Here is a 20,144-nt window from a genome sequence, read left to right as displayed (position 1 = left end):
CTTTGTGGTATTCTCACCTAGTTTGGTGGGTTTTCATCTTTCTTAGCAAGCTGTGAAGATGTGGAGGAACTTCCTTGTTGAAAGGTTCTAAATGAAGTAGTTGAGTTTGCTCTCTACTGTTTGTCCCAATTATTCTTTCTTTGAGAAATCTTGGTTTTCTTGATTTCTTTACTGTCTTCAATCTTGGAAGCTAAGGAGATGGCATCTGAAAGAAAAGTTAAAGGATGTAAGTTTATAATATCTTTAATCTTATCTTGTAGACCATGGATAAACCTGGAAATTTGTTGGTGTTCGGTTTCGGGAGGATTATTTCAGGCGCTAAGTCTATAGAATTCTTCTGTATAATCCATGATGTTTTGTGAGCCTTGGTGGCACTGTTCACACTGATTGTAAAGTAGTTGCTGGTAGTAGATGGGTAGGAATCTTTTCTTACACCTTTGGCCAACTTCTTATTGGTTGTTTACCGAATAATTGTCTATTTGTTTTGTAATTGATCCCACAAAGCACTTGCGCCACCTTGAAGTTTGAGAGCAACTAATCGAACCTTCTTGTGTTCGGTGTATTGGCATAGTCGAAAAAATTCTTCACGTTCTTTATCCAATTGAGAAACTTCTCCACGTCCATTCAACCATTGAAGGTTGGAAGATTTACTTTCATACGTATTTCTTGATCTTGAAAATTCGGTCGAAACCCAAGTCCTTGTTGTGGTTTTTGATGAATGTTCAGCAAGCTATCTTAATCGGAAAAGTCGGAATCTTCTAACAAATATCCAGGTAGGTTGTTCCCATATAGCTGGTTATCGTGGATGTGAATAGGTTGATTTCTTGGTCCTTCTTGGTTTGCAATTGGGTTTCTTGGTCTTTCTTGCCTTTCTTGGTTTGTTGCAATTGGGTTCCTTGGGGGTTGGATTGCTTCTTCTAAAGGTTGGGCATGAAATTGGGTAAAAAAATTGGTCAAATCTACTAGGGATTGCTGTATATCTGATTGTCCTTTCTGAAGTTCTTCAACAACTTGTTCTACCAACTGCAAGCGTTGGTTAAAGGAGGCTTCCACGTCCATGGTTGTGAGTGGTAAGATCTAAGTTTTTTAGGGAAGGGTGAGCTAGGATCACGCTCTGATACCAATTGATGCAGTAATTGCAAAGCTTAGGAATTTTTATGAATAATACTTATGATATTTTCACTAATGAGTGGAGAAGCCTTTTTATAGGCTGGAAGTTTACAAGAGTTGTTAGAAGTTAGTTATTATAGAACTAACTTGAAGTTGAGTTAGTTATTTATGACTAACTCAAGATACACAAGATTTAAATAACTAATCTTAAGATACAAGAATGGTAATTCAAGATACTCAAGAATTAGCTAAAGAAATACTAAAGAACTTCAAGAAATATCAAGAAAGGAGGATGTTCTACATCAGTTTGTTGAAGGGGTGACATAGAGCATATATGTAAGAAGGTTTTGGATGTCACATGGGAAAGGGGTTGACAAACCAAAGGAAGTGATGATTTCCATCCAGAAAAGCTTAGCAAATTGGAAATGAATGAAAAGATGGTTAGCTGTTCCATAGTCCCTGAAGCAGAGTGACAACATTGAGGAGATAATGCAATGTGTCGACATCTTCTCTGGATTTTATCATTAGTGTTGATTGCATTATGACCAATTTTCAACAATAAAAAGTTGACTTTTTTGTAGAAGTCAGTCCATATAGCCTTGAATAGAGAAGAAATGCTAGTGTCTCCATCGTTGTCAAGATCCATGGTCAGAGTTTTGGTAGAGAAAGAACCATTTCTTGTCTCTCGAATGAGTAGGTTTAATAGACGCAAGGAGGTTCATCAAAGCCAATCTTCAAATTGTTCATCAAAGCTAGTTTTAAAGGGATATGATGTTTTGGTACTAAGGGGGTGTCAACCTAGTTGAGTTGTCCGGGTGCACCTTCTGATCCCTATTATTCTTCTTTTTTCGCTTGTTTGGACTTCTTTGTTTAGCTCATTGTATAATTCTCTTGTCCATTGAGCTCTTACTATTATTAATAAAAAAGTTTGTCTCCGTTTCAAAAAAAAATTCTCCTAAGAGATAAACCATCCATGTGCTCATCCCAGCAGTTACTCATAGAGGCAAGCTTGTTGTTAGTCAGGTTGTAGGGTTGCGGGAAGGTAGATGAGAGGGTGATGTTAATCCAACTATCTTACCAAAAGGATGTGCAGTTACTGTTCCCCACCTTGATTGTTTTTCTCTTTAGAAGGCCAAGTTGATGTAGAATGGATCTCCACGGACCTTTGATATTGTCGGGGAAAGAAGTGTTAGGCCAATGAGAATGAGGAGTTGCACTATATTTGGTGTTGATGACTTCTTTCCGGAGAGCATTTCTTTTCATGTTGATAGCGTCAAATCCATTTTGCAAGAAGAGCCTTATTTATTTTATAATTTATGCTTTGAATTCCAAGACCTCCATGTGTGTGTGACTTGATAATCTTTTCCCATCTGTCAAGGTTCATTCCAGCTTTGTCTGGTCTGCCTTTCCATAGGAAAGATCTGTATATTTGTTCTATTGCTGCAATCACCTTGCTTGGCATTTTGTAGAGGGAAAGGTAATATATTGGAAGACTAGACAAAGTGGCCTGTAGCAGTGTGAGCTGGCCGCCCTTGGATATGCTTGATTGACTCCATGAGTGTAATCTTTTTTCAATCATTAAAGGCTGATACATCCATGTCCTCCTGATTCGTGTTTATTCCAGTAACTTTGATTTTTGGTGATCGTTTTCAATTTTCTCAATGATGGGGTTCCAAAAGGAAGCTGACCGTTGTTTAACAAATAAGGGAAGTCTCAAGTAGGTTCCAGGCCAATGGCCAACCTTGAATCCATAATTTGAAGCAATCAAATCCATGTCATCCTGATTCATGTTTATTCCAGTAATTTCTGGTTTTTGGTGATTGATATTTAAGCCTGAAGCCTCTTAAAAAATCTTACAAGGCCAAAAAGATTCTGAATTGAGTTTTCGTTTTCGTTGAAGAGAATGGTGTCATTAGCCAAATGAAGATCTTGTATGGGTCAGGACTCCCTACCAATATAGATGCCTTTGATAAGGTGGACATCATGTGCCTCAATCATCATTCTACTAAAACAATCCATGACAATAACGAAAAGGAAAGGGGAGAGAGGATCTCCTTGTTTTAGCCCTCTGGTGGATTTGATTTTTCCTTTTGGACAACCATTGATTATGATCGAAAAGCATGTTGTTGAGATGCAACAATTAATCCATCTTCCTCTGTGTCTTTCCAAATCCTTTGATTTTTAGAATCACATTCAAGAAATCCCAGTCAACCTTGTCAAAAGCCTTCTCTATATCAAGCTTGATCATGATCCCCTGTTTTCTGCAGTTGGTTTGATCAACAATGATTTCGTTGGCAATCAAAGAAGCATCCACAACTCGACAAAAAAGCAAATAAACAAGGATATAAAGATCACTCAAATACCCTAGTACAATTATTTTCAACAAATATTTATATTTTTAAACGAAAAGAAGTCTTTTCATTAATGCAATGAAATGAGACTAATGGTCAAAGTACAAAAGAGCTTTAAATTTTCACTGCTGTAGCTAACTTCTTCATTAATTATTAAGATGATCATCTACATGGTTAGTAGCAATACCTACTTTTCTCAATAAAACTATGGCCATTACTTTTTGCAAATTCAGTAATAAGTTTTGTTTATCTCACTCTGACAAAAAAAGGTAATATCCTTATCTGTCAATATAGGTATTTGGAGGCTTCCCGCGATAAAGAATTGATATCAGCTGTTAGAGAGGGAGTTGACACTCTTTTAATGTGCCTGTATAGAACTTTAAATTCTGTTGACAAGATGGAAAAACTGGCATCTTCAGAAAACAGTTGCGTTGTGGTATGCGGTTCCCTTTTGTTGTGTTAACTTTTTTATAATAATGTGTACATGTGTTCTGTCATATTTTTACTTATTATGTTTGATTTGGTTATATTTAAGAAAACATTTTTTGTATCATTTCCTTCCAAAAATAAAAAAATAAAAAGAACAGAAGAAGAAAGAAGAAGACGTTTTTTATATGTTATGTTATCTCTTTTTTACCATGTGAACATGGACACAAGAATTGCTAATTGGTAGTTTACTATTCCATGTTCACGTGAACATGGAACATGGAAATGTTCACGTGAATATGTTCCGGTACATTGAGATACAACATATCGGCCATAATAGAAAACAGATTCAGCACGATTCTTTTCTTTTGGGGCAAATTGCAAAACCCACCCTTGAAGTATTGCAGTACAACTACACCCTCTAACTTTCATTTGTAAAAAATTGAACCCCTAAACTTATATTTTGTGAAAGGGAAACAAGTCATCTCATTAAAGATAGAAATGAGACTAATGCTCAAAGAAGAAGAGAATTATACAAAGAGCATAGAACAAAAAGGCCTAAGAATAAGGTGTACCCAAACATCTCAACGAGGTTGACAAAATTGGACCCTGAGACTAGCATAATTGTAGAATTGGACCCTCAAACATATAATGACAAAATTTGAACTTTCAAAGTTTGAAGTGTTAAAATTGGGCCCCAAACTTGCAAACTTTAGAAATATAAAAGTTTAAGGAGCCAAACAGTTACATAATTGCATTGTAAACTACCTCTATACTTCATGGTGGTTTTTTTAAACGGAAACCGGCCTTTATATTAATGATAAAAAACTTAAAGTACAATAGCGTTATACAATGGGAGCAAACAAAGAGACCAAAGAATCAAAATGCGCACCTAGACATCTCAACTAGGTTGATCCTTACTTACCGCCAATATTCAGGGTGGTTTTTGCAATTTGATTTGATTTGATTATTTTTTTTTTTTTTTAAAGAAATAGATCACTTGATTCTAAACCAACCAAGAAGAAAGGTACAACCCAATAATTAAAGGGACTAGGCGTCCCCTTCCTACCAAAAGTTGTTACTTGAAAAAAATCAAGTCAATCAAGAAAGCGGAGTATCTACAAAAGTACTTATAGTTTAGTTTTCTAGCATGAAAACTAAGCATGAAGGTTCCTCTAAGAGAAAAAATTCTGTATTTGAAATTGTATGAGTTGGCAAATCACTGAGTATGTGAAAACTTGCAATCAAACTAAATGCTGTTTGAAAATTTTAATTTATTAATCCTTTGAACAGTTCATTTATTTTAACTATGACTTCAAGATAGATATGGTTTGAAATATGCTACTAGAGGATGTGGTAATTGCAGAACCTTAGTGGTCCTATGCATTGTAAAACAGACAACTTCAATCGGCGGTGCAGGAGGAGTTGGAAACTTTATTAGAGGACTCTGGACATTTGCGTACACTTGCTTTCCTTTATGCTAGTAAAGGGATGAGCTCAAAGGCTCTTGCAATTTGGCGTATCTTGGGGAGAAATTATCCATCCCGCCTTTTGATGGACTCTTCTATGGATGAGAGTACTATGGATAGCAATGTTCGGGATATATCTGGTAAGGAAGTGGCTGCAGCAGAAGCATCAAAGATTCTTGAGGAGTCATCTGATCAAGCATTAGTTCTTCAGCACCTCGGATGGGTATGTGCCAGCTTTACTGTTCTGTGGAATTTGAAGATTTTCAAGGAATGTCGAGATGTGGACTGTGGTGCAATACTTCGCTGATTTTAATTGTATTCTTGTAACAGATTGCAGACATCAACCAGCATTTTGCCATTCAGATTTTGACATCAGAAAAGAGACAATCTCAATTATCACCAGGTATTTTGCAAGATTAAAGTCAGTCATGTTTTTTCGTTTGCCAAAATTTTTTCTCAACCTTCTTCATTTCAAATTTTGTCCAATTTGAGCAGAATAAATTTTCATGGTTTAGATTCTTCTAGCATTTAGGAAATAAATCTTTTAGTCTTTTTATTTGTATTTGTATTTCTTTTTATTTCTCTGTACTTCTTTTGGTTTTTGTTTTGCCTTTGGACATTACTCCCTTATTTTGGTTTTTAACTTGTGCTATGGGAGTATCAACCTAGTTGAGATGTCCAGGTGAACCTCCTGGTCTATGGTTACATGCTCATTGTATAATTCTCTTGTACTATGAGCTTTTGTCTCATTATTATTATATTAATAAAGAGGTCATCTCCCTTTATAAAAGAAATTGGAAGGATTAGAAGGATTAGAAGGATTAGAAGGCTTGAGGGAATTTTTTGAATTAGATAAAATTGGAGTATGCACCCTTGTGGAAGATGCTTGAGAAAGAACTGCTTTGTTGTAATTCCTTCTGCAATCCCTTGGCTGGAAAGTTCCATGTCCCAGAACCTGAGACCCAGAGGAAGCCTAAACCCAAACTCCCTCAAGTCTTCGCCATTCTTCGTACGTGGGAGTTAGTAGCTACAGGAAACTAGAAGCCTACTTATGATTGGATAAATCAGGGTGGCAAATCTGTCAGAAGTCCTCTCTGGAAAACATGAGGAGATAGAGAAGGTAGCCTTATCCAGACTCCAGTTGAAGCAGTTGCATTTTCTTAGTTAATATTACGAGAAACTGTACTTTGATTAAGAAAACATGGGACATAGGAAAACCACCTCCACATTCATTTGCATATTGAACTGAAGAGAGGTGAAGCATCACCCAAAATTAGATTTGAATATTTTAATTTGCACGAGGGATACAAAAGACAGGAACAGGAGTACTAAACAGAGAACATTCTTAAGTCAGCTCCCCGCCTGCTGAGACCACTCTTCTACAGTTCATTTATTTGCATATTTAAATTTTTATGTTTCTTATTCACATACTAATAGTTTAAGCCTTTTCCCCTCAATTTCAGATGAAATAATAAGGGCTATTGATTCCAAGAAGGTAGAAATGCTTCAAAGGTGCGTCTTAAATTGACTTCATTTTATTTCCATATTCGCTTTCTTTCTTTCTTCTCATGAGACATCAAACATCCATAAATCTACTTTGCCAACAATGAATTTATCAATAATTTTTTCTCTTCGGTTCATATTCTATTTAGAGTTGTTGATGGGAAGTGTTTGATGGAAAATCATTTCTCATAGAATACGAATGTCTTAGCAAAGGTGCATGGATTCTGATGGCATGGTCTTTTTTAGGGAAGTTTTTTCTTGGAGTGGTTATAATTAAAAGAGAAGGGAGATTAAGGGAGGTAGACGGGGCCTGAGATGGAGAGGAGAAAGGAGACAGGGCATAATTAGGATGCCAAATCATTTAAATTAATTTGCATATTCTTTTCCATGCCAGCTACTTAATTGAAGGTGTGATGAAATGAATAAGCAGCCATTATGAATGACATGGACCAAATCGTTTTGCTACATGGGCTGAATGGTTTGTTTTTTAACTGTATATATCGATTTTGTCAGGGGGGAAAACTGTTCTTATAGTCATATTTTGTTTCATATATAAATTTTTGTATCTTCTTTGGGTGCCTTGCGCAATTCTTTTGTCATACACAGTGGTTCCTCGTCCACTTATATTGGAGGTCTTTTCTTGTCTATCCTCCAAATTAGGTTTAGGGATCCCTCATCCCTAAGGCTGCCTTCTTCTCTTTTGATGAATATATTCTCTTTGATTATCATCAATATGTACATGTATTCATATACTTACACACACACATACTCTATTTTCTTAGTTTTGTATTTTGTGTCTTATAGAAGTCTTTTCTGGTTGACATCCACTTCTATTTAGGTATATACAGTGGTTGATTGAAGAGCAAGAGTCTTGCGATCCTCACTTCCACTCACTATATGCTCTCTCATTAGCTAAATCAGCAGTCGAACATGATAGTACTCAAAGCCTTGATTCGTCATCAGACCCAAAAATTTCTGATCAGAGACTTAACTCAATATTTGAACAGCCAATCCGAGAAAGGTTACAGATCTTTTTACAGTCTTCAGATTTGTATGATCCAGAAGAGGTTTTACACTTGATTGAAGGATCAGAATTATGGTTGGAAAAGGTTGTTTGGATATCATTTTATTCACTATCCTTTATATAATTTCTTTATCTGAGGGTTTCTATCAATTCCTTTTCTATGCATGCACGTCTCAATCCTTGATGCATGATGACGTAGTAAGCTTTGTTATATGCCAGAGTTTCCTTTTGTTTAAGGTCATGTCAGGCTGGCATTTATTTACTTACTGGTCTGTTTCTTTTTAATGGTTTTTTCCTGTATGACTGGGCAGGCTATTCTATACCGGAAACTAGGGCAAGAGGCATTGGTGCTCCGGATTTTAGCCTTGTACGTTTTGTGTGAGATTCTGAACAGTTCATTAGTTAAAAAAGATGCTAAATACTATTTGTGTTATCTTTGTACTGTTTAGACTAATTTTTTTCTAATAAACAATTTGATTGGTGAATGAATGAATAATTGGAAGAATATACAAAAGAACCCTATCAAAGGGCTTACAAAAATTTATTCCAATTTGTAACAAGATAACTTAGGCTATGATGTTTAGATAACTTTTTAAATCTTTTCTGGGTCGTTTTTTTAATCTTTTTTAGTTTTTAAAATGAGTTTCATTGGGATTTGGAAGAATTTTCTCACTTAGACCAACTGCTCCGTTGGCTGCAAGTTGTTGCACTTCGAATATCTTCTCATGTGAATTTATAGTGTACAAACACCTGCAACATAGTTGAAGTTATGGAATACATATTTACACGAACATGATAATCAATAGCTCATAAAATATCATATGGTATGGTATGTCAGGAAACTTGAAGACAGTGAAGCTGCTGAGCAGTACTGTGCTGAAATTGGCAGATCAGATGCCTATGTCCAGTTAATTTTCTTCTTCTGTTTGCTCATCTTTGCTCTCTCGGTTTTATGTGCCCCAAACACTTCAATTTCAGTGATACGTTTAGACCTCAGTGCATTTTTTAATATCGCTTTGTGTTTATAACACAACTGTAGGTTACTCGATATGTATTTGGATCCTCAAAATGGTAAGGAGCCTATGTTTAAAGCTGCTGTTCGCCTTCTCCACAACCATGGAGAATCATTGGATCCATTCCGAGTCTTAGAGGTAATCATATACTGCATTCCTCAAGCAATCACCTATTTCTACATATATAAACATCAACTTCCTCGATTTCATAAAGTTAACAAAAGATGTCAGTTAAGAAATTCACCTAAAGAAGATTACTGAAAACCGAAAGAAACTTCGTTAGTTTTTCCTTTTGCATCTTCTCGTTTTTAAAACCGAATTTTTTCAAGGTAAGTGAAAGAATACAAAATGACAAAAGTAGAGGCTAGAGGGATCTCCTTTCCCATATCTTGGTCTCTTAAATCACTAATTGCAAAAGCTTAAGCTAGTGGATAAGGGAAGGTAAATTTAAACATATATCGCTAACACTCCTCACTTGTAGGCTTCAAATATTTGAGAGGCCCAACAAGTGGAAATCAATTTTAAGTGGGGTGGAAACAATAATGCAAAGGTTTAAAACACATGAACTCTCTAGACCAATCTGCTTTGATACCTTCTTAAATTACCAATTGACTCAAAAGCTTCAATACTAACATCAAAATTGGCTAATCTACCGATTGTCTATGTCCATTTGAAGCCCGCCGGTGAACCTAGCAATTAGCTAATCTATCGATTGTGGAAGAACAAGAGGTGGAAGAAAACCCCACCCTCTCCAAGAACATCAACCCAACGCTTGCTGTCCGTTGAATCTTCATTGGAAGGAATTTACGTGGCACTTACTGGTTAATGAGATATGCACTGTTCCATTGACAATTGGAAATAACTACAAAGATCACATTGTTTGTGATGTTTTGAGATGGATGTGTGGCAATACAATGCTCAAACCTTGCAAGGGGAGAGAGAATACTTATGAATTTCAATGGATGGACAAGAAGATACCTTTGACCAAAAAGGATGATGAAGGTGTCCATTCAACAAAGAAGAGGAGCAATAATTTGTTTACTACAATAAGTGGAAAGAAGTTGCTAAAGGAGAGAGGAGGAGACATACAAGGACTTGTTACTGAAAAGTGCATTGAAGATGAAGATCGTGAAGTTCCTAAAGAAGTTCAACAATTGCTTGATGAATTTTCACAATTAAGCAAGAACTAGAGGGATTACCACCTTTGAGAGATATTCAACATCACGTTGAATTAATTCTGGGGGCTTCACTTCCTAACCTATCTCATTATCGAATGACCCCTAAAGAGTACACGATTCTTCACCAACACTTCAAGGAGCTCCTAAAGAAAGGGCATGTTCAACCAAGTTTGAGTCCTTGCATGGTGTCAACTTTCCCAAGTCCAAAGAAAGATGGTAGTTGGAGAATGTGTGTATATAGTAGAGCCATCAATCAGATTACAATGAAATACTGTTTTTCTATCCCAAGAATTGGTGAGTTACTTGACCAACTTGGTGGTGCATTGTTTTTTCCAAAGGTTGACTTGTAGAGTGGGTATCACCAAATACGAATGAGGCCCGGTGATGTAACTCAAATGAGAGTTTTTTATTAATGTTTTTGAAGTTGTGAATATAAGAAGACAACTACTCTATTTATAGCAAAAGTAAACTAATCCTAATTAATAAGAGAAACTTAACAAAAGTAAACTAATCCAAATCCTAATCCTAATTAATAAAAGAAATTTAATCCTAATCCAAAATAATAAAAGAAACTAATTATAATCCTAATAAACCAAAGGAACTCATCTTGATCATAATAAATTAAGGATTTTACCATAATACCCTATTCCTACTACATCATTTCTATCCTTCCAAAAAAAAAATCATCCTCGGGTTTTAAAACGAAAATGAAGGTAAATGTAAAAAAGTAAGTCGATTGAATGGAGACATCTTGGAGCATCCAACATCAATAATATCTATCTTTGTATTGCCACTTCTTTTTTCTTCGTTGATTCTTGCATAAATTGCGATTTATACATAAATTGTGATCTATACAGGATCAGTGTAGCCCAAAATTCATCTTCATCCTTTTAAAGAATTGGTTCTTCATTTTTGTGTACTAAAACATCATTTTTGATTGGTTTGTTTTCCTCTAAAACACTGTCGACTTCATCTTCATCGTCCAGAGTAGGTAATTCGGTTGCTCTGTTGTCAACAATTTTCACTTCAATGATTAGAGTTTCAATCATGTTTTCTTTCGTGTTTGAAATTTTGGGTGGAATGTTAGATACCTAGATTAGTATAGGGCAAGTGTATAAAGGTAATTATATTTGTTGGCAGTTAGATGGTTATAAATAGAAAGTTGGGAAGGGAAGAAAGGCATGAAGATTTTGGTGAAGATAATGGACTGCAATATTCCTTGAAAGAAAGGAAGAGCAGAGGATTAGGGTTCCTTTAAGTGTTCTTGAGTTTCCTTTTACTTGTTCTTTTATATTGTAATTTCTGTTGAAGATATCAATAAACATAGACACTATATTGGTGTTCTATCAAATTGGTATCAGAGCACTCATTTCCTGGGAGATCGAAGGAAAACGGCAATCACATAAACTCTGGAATCCATAACAAAGAATATTGAGCAGTTGGGGATTCAAATCGAGGAGAACAACCAGCAGATGTTAAAGTAACCAAGGCAAATGAAACTCTTGATAGACACATGGCCAAGTTAGTTGCAAAAGGGTTTACGCAGACCTATGGTGTTGATTACTCTAAAACTTTTTCCCCAATTGCAAACTTTAATACTGCTAGTCTTGTTATCTGTTGCTGTAAATAAAGACTAACCCATATATCAGCTAGATGTTAAGAATGTGTTCTTAAACGGAGACTTGGTAGAGGAAATCTATATGAACCCTCCTCCAGGGTTTTGAAGCCCAGTTTGATCATCGGGTTTGCAAACTTCAGAAATCCTTGTATGGGCTAAAACAGTCATGAGAGTATGGTTTGATAGGTTTACTACCTTTGTTAAGTCCCGAGGGTACAGTCAAGGCACTCTAACCAGACTTTGTTTATGAAAGTCTTCAAGGTTGGTAACTCACTGTGTTGATTGTTTATGTTGATGACATTGTTTTATTTGGGAATGACACCGCTGAGATCATCCAACTGAAAAAGAAGATGGGCGATGAGTTTGAAATTAAAGATTTAGGGAATTTGAAGTATTTCTTGGGATGGAGGTATTAAGATCAAAAGAAGGTATCTTTGTATCTCAAAGGAATTATACCATTGATTTGTTGATCGAAACAAGTATGCTAGGATGTCGTCATGCTAATACTCTTAAATTCAACTATAAACTGGAAAATTCAAGTGATAAAGTTCCAATTGAGAGAAAAATATCAGCGTCTTGTGGGAAATTTAATTTAATTGTTACATACTAGACCAGATATCTCTTATGTTGTGAGTGTCATTAGCCAGTTCATGATGTTTCTCTGTGAGGAACACATGGAGGCAGTTAATAGAATTTTGAGGTACTTAAGAAAAGTCCTAGTAAAAGGGTCGATGTTTAGGAAAATCAACATGAGAGCTGCCTATACTGATTTTGATTGGGCACGGTCCATTGTTGACAAGAAATCCACCTTTGGTTGTTGTACCTTTGTGTAGAGTAATCACGTAACTTGGAGGAGTATGAAGCAAGGGGTTGTGGCCAGAAGCAGCGCTAAAGCTAAGTACAGGGCTATGAGTTTGGGGATATGTGAGGAAATGTGGCTTCAAAAGGTTTTATCTAACCTAGGATTATGAGATGTCAATCAAATTATTCTGTGATAATAAAGCAGCTATTAGCATTGCCAACAATCCAGTTCAACATTATAGAACTAAACACGTGGAGATTGATCGATACTTTATTGAAGAAAGACTGAATATGCGTTCCTTACATCCCCTTGAGCCAACAGGTTGATTTTCTCACCAAGGGACTTCTCAGACAGAGTTTTGATTCATGTGTTAGCAAGTTGGGCTGATCGATATCTATGTCCCAACTTGAGGGGGAGTGTTAGAATTAGTGCACTTGGCCCAAGGAAAGATTTACCTTAATTTTCTTTTCTTTTTTATCATAAGCTTGTTGTTTATTGATTTTTCCTCTTTGTATCTTTTGTTCATAAGAAAGTCAGATTGTGATTTTTCTCCCGGTACTCAAATTTCCATGTTACTCGGTATCTATTTTGTTTGGTCGCTTTTAATAAAAAAAACACGAGTAAGAACCGAATCCAAAAATTTATCAAGAGTAGAGGTGTCCCTGAAGAGCCAAACATTCTGTTCACCCCAAAGAGTCCAAAAGAACCTCAGGATAATAGCCAACAAAATATTTCGCTCGGTACCACCAAAGATTTAAACTACCGTGAGTAAAAGGCGATTCAGAGCTTTGGCAGCCGATGAAGCACCAGGATTAGGAAGAGGAAAGCTGCATATAAGGCATATGTCGTTGTAATTGATCTGCTGCTTTTATGTCTCAAAGACTGAGTTTCCATAAGAAAATTCTAATATTTGAATAATTGTTCTTCTAAATAGTAGAGTAGATCCTCCTACAGGGGATCAACAGATCCAACCAAATCAATCATTAGAAATTTAACGGTAAAACATGATGATGGGTCCAATGGCCAGATCCAGGCATCAATTGTAGGCCTATGTTCAACAGATGTTAAGTGATAAGATACCCATTCAAAATTTCTAAGTCACTAAAGATTACGACAGATGTGCAAATCCGATGTGCAAATCCCATGAGCTCAAACCAGCTATCCATATGTCATATAGGTTTTTTCTTCTTTATTATTAACTAAAAAATCAAATTTACTAAAGCCTAAATACAAAATTTCTTGTATTTAAGGGTCTTTTTGGTATTCCCACTTCAACTACTTTATGTTAGATTACGACAAATATGAAAATCTCATGAATTCGAACCAGCTATCAATATATCAGCTAGGTTTTTCCTTCTTTATTAATAACTAAAAATTCAAATATACTAAGCCTAAATGCAAAATTTCTTGTGTTTAAGGGTCTTTTTCATATTTCCACTTCAACTATGCTTTTCTTAATGTACTACTTATATACGTAATGCACCTCACAAAAAAAAGTCACATTTTTTTTTTGGTGCCTTGCACTTAAGCCCTAGAACACTATTGCTCTTTATTGTGCCCAAGCTTTAAAAAGCACTAGTCATATTTCCTTATAGGCTATAATAGCCACTTTACAGATGCAGTAGGGAGCCACAGCCTCTTTGGTAACCATTTTAACATAGAATGATAAATAGCCACTTTAGGAGTGTTCTCTTCTATGCTAGATTTCCTTGCTATTCTGCTTCTGATTGCTTTTAAATAATTATATTTTAGATTTGAGATAAGGTGCTCTAGACTTTTGAAAGATTCTTCATTTTCTTCTTTTGGAAGGCCTTAGTGGAGTCAAATCATCTAATTGGCAAAATGGAAGTCGGTCTTTAAAAGTCTTTTAGAATGGAGGCTTGGAATTGGTGATCCACATCAAAGTCTGGTTTTAATAGCTATGTGGGGCTGGTGATAAATGCTTGAAGTTAAGTCTGTTTGAAGTATACTTTTGCAAACCACCCATGGCTGTGATTATTTCATAAAGCCACATTTCTGGTTCTGAAAGTTTGTTAATAGATTAAATTTGAATAAGTCTACATGGTTAGAGGTGATGCCCAACAGAATATTCCAAAGGTATATCGACTTAAAATATTTTTATCCAATTTTAGGAAGCAACTACAAGATGTCTCACACAGAGGTGGAGTTGTTGTCAAGAGATTGCAAGTGTTTTAAGTGTTAGTTTGCTGCATTTTTCTGCTGATCAAGGCCTTCCTTTCCGAAATTTGGATGGAAAGATTTTTTTTTAAAAAAAAAAAGGAGACGGGTCTCAAATTTTATTAATAAAACAAGACTCATAATACATGATTGATGTACAAAGATCACACAAATGAAGAGATTGAGAATCAATAGGTGCACTCGGACATCTCAACTAGGTTAACATCTCATTAGCACCCTCATCACATCCAACAAAATGAAACTAGGGAATTTGGATGGAAAGATTTAAGTGCCTTTTCCACAATTCTATACAAAGTTCTTATGCTCTCTTTGATGTGGCTCGATTAAAGGCTTTCTCCTGGTGTTCTAGCTTCTATATCCAAATACTTTGAGGGGTTTTCAATCATGACATCTACCATAGCTGGATTTCTTATTTTGACTTAATAAGTTCGCTGTTTTTTTTCTACTTCCTGGTTGTATGTTTTTCTCTGTTATTTTGTTTTTGCTATGTTTTTGGAGCTTTTATTTTATCTCTTTAGATTTGTTTTATTTTTTTTGCTTTGAATTTCATGAATCTTTGAGCGTTAGTCTCTATAACTTAATGAAAAGTCTCAGTTTCCTTTCAAAAAAAGATTATACTTTTTTATACTTTAATATTTGGTTTCAAATGCAGACTTTGTCCCCAAATATGCCGCTTCATATTGCGTCGGAAACAATATTGAAACTGTTGAGAGCTCGATTTCATCATAAATGTCAAGGACAGGTTCTCTCACTCTCTTTCTTCTCCTTTCTCTCACCTACTTAATCTTCTACCACCCTCTTTCTTAAAATCTGATCTCTTTTAATGAACCTTCCCCTTGTTTCGAACTGCAAGTATTCTGATAGACCCCCTATCATACACCAATATAGTAGGAGAAGGAAAAAGAATTGACACGTGTGAATGAGGGAGAGGGTTTACGTGAGAGTAAAGTAGTTAGGAAGTATTAATAGTGGAAAGGAGAGGGCAGGAAAGTTAGTTAAGCTTTTGGTTAGAGAAGAGTGTAAGACCCCCAATTATCCATACTTATAGGAGGAAGGGTAGAAAAGTAACTGCACAGGGAATTATTATGGAGAAATGATTGGAAGGACGTTCTGAGTGGTAGGGCCCACTGGGCTGAGGAATATGTGAGTCTATAAATAGGATTATTAGGTTGGAGTAGCTAGGGTATTTTTATCTTTTAGGAGGTAGGGCTACAGCAGCCACCAGGGTCTCTTAAAACCAAGAGGCTGGTATGATCTTTTCTGCATTTTTCCTTGTTGTTTCTTGTTATTTCTTTTCATCTTGTGAATCTGGATCATTTGGCTTTATATATAAATAAAGTAAACCAGAGTACCGCCTCTGTTTAAGCCATTTATACAGTCCTTTCGGTCTAAATTATTGTTAGTATCCTAACAAAGAGTTTCTGTTCTACCTTGAGAGATGGGTTAGCAGAAGGGAGTTCTTACATCTTTGAGATCGGATTAGAGATTGTAACCTAGATTCGTCATTGAATCTAATATCAATAATACTTACTATTCAATAACGTTCCTGGTTTCCATCATAGTCATTTTCTGCATTAATAACTGGTTCTTTTTTCGTCTATGACAAATTACTTTTTGAAAATCATGGTGCCAATTGCTTTGGCTACTTTTATTTTGTCTCAAGGACAAAGAAAACAAGAATATTTGTCCTGGTGATAGTTTCTACAACTAATGCATCGGTTAAATAGATTTTGAGAATTTTGTGAACTACTGAGAAATATTACTGGTGAAATTATTGTTTTTAGTGGTGTCATCTGGGTCTTAGCGCCATTAAGGCACTGAAGAGGAGGCTGAAGCAGCAGTTGTCCACTCTTCTCTTCCTGCTATGAACCATCCTCAAACCCCAATTACTTCTTCCTCATGTTCTGAATTATACAGGCAGATGTTATAATACCTAGGCACCCAGAAACCTATAATTGTGAACCGAAATCAAATCTATCGAATAATTGGTTTGATGTAGTCCCCACTGAAGCCATGAAGGACTATCTAAATTAATCCTTCCAAAAACTGAAGAATGAAGATATAGATTAAGAAATTTTGTCTTCTTCATTCTTTTCAAAATCAGGGGGTGGTATCTGTTAATTGATTAAACTGAGGGGGTCAACTGCAGAAGGTTTAATTACTTCTCACACTTTACAGATTGTACATAATACCTCCCGTGCTCTAGACCTTGAGGCGAGGTTGGCCAGATTGGAGGAAAGATCAAGACATGCTCAGATCAATGATGAGAGCCTCTGTGATTCTTGTCACGCACGCCTTGGAACTAAATTGTTTGCAATGTACCCTGATGATACAGTTGTCTGTTACAAGGTTGGTAACATGCCTCTTCTGCACCCATTAGAACTTAAAAGTTTATATCTACATTCCCGTAAATATAAAATTACACCGAGTCTATTTCATGTTTTAGTCACCAAGTAAAAGATTGTTATGTTTAGCATAGTCCTCTATCAAGTTTCGGATGCAGTAGTTAATGGGTTGAACCGTTTTGCGTTGCATGAAATTCATCAATTGGGTCCATTCTAAATGACTTCGTTTCATGCTTCCCCTGATGGTTTGGGGATGGGAGAGGATTAATGAGCATATTTTTCTAACTAATTGAATTATTAAGGCTCTATTTTCACAACTTTTTTAATAGTAGTTTTCATCTTTACTAATGAAAGCTTTTTATTAGTCAATTTTCAAAAAATAAAAACAAGTTCTTAAGGCTCAATTTATGATGACTTAGTTTCACTGTTTTGTTTACACTTTACATCTTTAGGAGCGTTTTTTAAAGAATTTGGATCGAATTCTGAAAACCAGAAAAAATAGTTTTTAAAAATTTCTTTGTTTTCAAAATTTAAAATAGAATTTAAATGTTTACTTGGGATATAAACCAGACAATGAGCGAAGTAACTCATCTATCTTATAGAGATTGTGAGTCATCTTGGTTTTCTACTATGGAATTCTCAATTGCTCCTACAAGATGGGTATCTCTTTGAGGCTCACCAATCTTGACCAGATCTCAATTTCTTTTTAACACGGTACTGAATACTCGTTTGGGTTTTATGGGCTCTGATACCGTATTTGATAGTATGAAGTTCTCTCTCAAAACCAATTGGTAATGAGTGAAGTAATCCATCTATCTTTATGTAGGATGTGAGTCTCCTTAGATTTTTTTTATTTTTTTATCGTGAAATTCTTAATTGAGAAAACTAGCACAATTTTAAATACCTAAATGTTCCCACAGAGTCTAAAAAAACTACTTTTTCAAGTTTTCAAAACTTGCTTGGAATTGTATACCATCTCCATATGTATAACAAAACAAAGACTCATCGGTAGCAGCAGTGCCTATTAACTTTGATTTTCAAAAATAATAAACAAAATGGCATTAAACGGGCCTAAAGTAAGATTTTTAGTTTTGTAGGCTTTCTCAAACACAACCTTACTTGAACAGTGAGTTGTACAACGAACTGTGTCCTTGTGTTCTATATAAAGCTTTCCCAAACAATGAAGTACTTTCTGCCGAGTGTATCCCTCCAATCTTAAACTAGGAACCTGCTATATTATTGGTTGGTGTTAGAAGACTTCATTGTTTTACATTTCATTTCTTATGCAGTGCTACCGTCGTCAAGGAGAATCGACATCGGTCACTGGTCGAAACTTCAAACAGGATATCCTGATCAAACCTGGTTGGCTAGTGATGGACTAATTTTGAAAACTCGAGTCCAAGCCTTGGAGGGTGGAAATGTAAATCAAATTTTGATATGTGGGAGCTCAAGAATAACCAAGAGACATATTTATTAAGCTCCCTTGTTAACTTGTGCAACACGTCTAGATTCTTTTCTAAATGATGACATGTTTTATGTTTCACTTGTCATTGTATTGTAAATTTTAAGTTGTATATTTTCTCTTTCACGTTTGTAATTTAGGAAGAAATCTGTGGTTTGAGAAGTCCAGTGCCAATGAAGTGGCTTCTTTGGTTACGAATGTTCTTAATAGAATTGAGTGAAGCTGTTTCAAATTGAGCCTCGTTAAGTGATAATACGTCCAGTGCCAATGTTCTTAATATAAAGAAATAATCTATATCTACAGTTACAACGTACTTGATATTAAAATAATATATGTTTCACTTTTGCAAGTTCAGCACAACCCACTGATTTCTGCAATTTCTTGGGTATGTGTAAATCAAAATCGTTCAAGAGGGATTAGTTTGATCGTTTTTTTTAGTATAATAATTTTTAAAAAAAAAACAAATTATTTATACCTTTTATTTTGGAAGCTACATTGGGGCTCAATAATAGTTTTAGTTTATATTCAAATTTAGTGGATCTACAACTAATTTTATAATTTATAATATATTATTGAATGTGTTTCACAAACGGTTGTTAAATCATCAAACACTCAAATTGTAAACCTTGAAATTCCAAGAATTTCCAAATCTTTTAAGAAACTCAAAGAGATGATTTGGATTGAGTTTAAGATTTAGCATAAAAGGAAAAGTTGGAAAAAGAAATCACTAAGGTTGATGGTGATTAGACCCAGATCAAAGAACCCATAAAAACACTCTTAAGACAAATATATGATGGAATGAGTTGAATTGTTCGATTTAGTTGAAGAGAGAGAAACTGATAAATATATGTGATATAGTCACCTGTTATCAAATTAGAGATTGAGCTTTATGTTTAAATGGGATTTACATATTAAATATATGAATACGGATTCATACTCAAAAGTTCAAAATTGATGGAAATTGTCAAAGTTGTAAAAATTCAAAAATTGACTTTTGACTTTGAAAAGTCAAACTTTGATCAACAATATATTCAAATGTAATTTGAATCTTGAGAAAATGAATGCAGATTCATGCTCGGGAGGTCAAAATTAGTCAAGACAGGAGAAATTATAAAAAAAGTCAAAATGTTAGACTTTTGATTTGAAAAGTCAAGTTTGACTTTTGACCAAATGACCATTTTGTCATTTGACCAAAGTTAGTGGAAAAATCAAACATTTTGTTCGATAATCTCATTAACTCTAGTAGGCTAGGTGTCGTCATTTGATGAAAACAAAAAGTCCACTAGAGAAAGTGGACTTTGATATTAATGCAAAAGTAATGTAGCATAGAGTAAGAGAGAGATCGAACCCAAGAGATTTCCTTAAAAGAATTATTAACTCAAGATACAAGATTTCTAGAATCAAAGAGTTATGTAACATGGGAGGTTTAGATGGTAACAAGCAAGAATCTAAAAGAAAGCAATAAAGTGTTTTGGAATTTTTTTCAAGAAAGTGATTAGCACAACAAAAGAAAGGTAAGTTCTCTCAATCAATCGATAAAGATGGAAATTGAGTCTTCTAGCTTTTTTTTTATCATTGAATAAAGAAAACATTGCAATTCAATTTTACCCATTAGTCCAAGAAACTAATTGTCCTCAAGCAATC

General features: G+C 35.1%; 1 protein-coding gene across 1 annotated transcript in view; it reads left to right on the top strand.

The window, feature by feature from the left end:
• The window catches only part of LOC101216195 (vacuolar sorting protein 3), a 34,876-nt gene extending 16,123 nt beyond the window's left edge, over window positions 1-18,753 (top strand). The window contains exons 4-14 of the mRNA XM_011662024.2: window positions 3,756-3,897; window positions 5,307-5,579; window positions 5,687-5,759; window positions 6,820-6,868; window positions 7,698-7,968; window positions 8,195-8,250; window positions 8,722-8,790; window positions 8,923-9,034; window positions 15,346-15,435; window positions 16,872-17,042; window positions 18,328-18,753. Of these exons, the coding sequence (XP_011660326.1) occupies window positions 3,756-3,897; window positions 5,307-5,579; window positions 5,687-5,759; window positions 6,820-6,868; window positions 7,698-7,968; window positions 8,195-8,250; window positions 8,722-8,790; window positions 8,923-9,034; window positions 15,346-15,435; window positions 16,872-17,042; window positions 18,328-18,420 (1,399 nt within the window). The 3' untranslated portion in view covers window positions 18,421-18,753. The remainder of the gene's footprint in view (window positions 1-3,755; window positions 3,898-5,306; window positions 5,580-5,686; window positions 5,760-6,819; window positions 6,869-7,697; window positions 7,969-8,194; window positions 8,251-8,721; window positions 8,791-8,922; window positions 9,035-15,345; window positions 15,436-16,871; window positions 17,043-18,327) is intronic.
• The last annotated feature ends 1,391 nt before the right edge of the window (window positions 18,754-20,144 follow it).

This window comes from Cucumis sativus, chromosome 1 (assembly GCF_000004075.3).
Source record: "Cucumis sativus cultivar 9930 chromosome 1, Cucumber_9930_V3, whole genome shotgun sequence".
Classification (NCBI taxonomy): Eukaryota; Viridiplantae; Streptophyta; class Magnoliopsida; order Cucurbitales; family Cucurbitaceae; genus Cucumis; species Cucumis sativus.
Note: the sequence above shows the minus strand (reverse complement) of the source record. Positions and strands in the feature narration are given on the sequence as shown.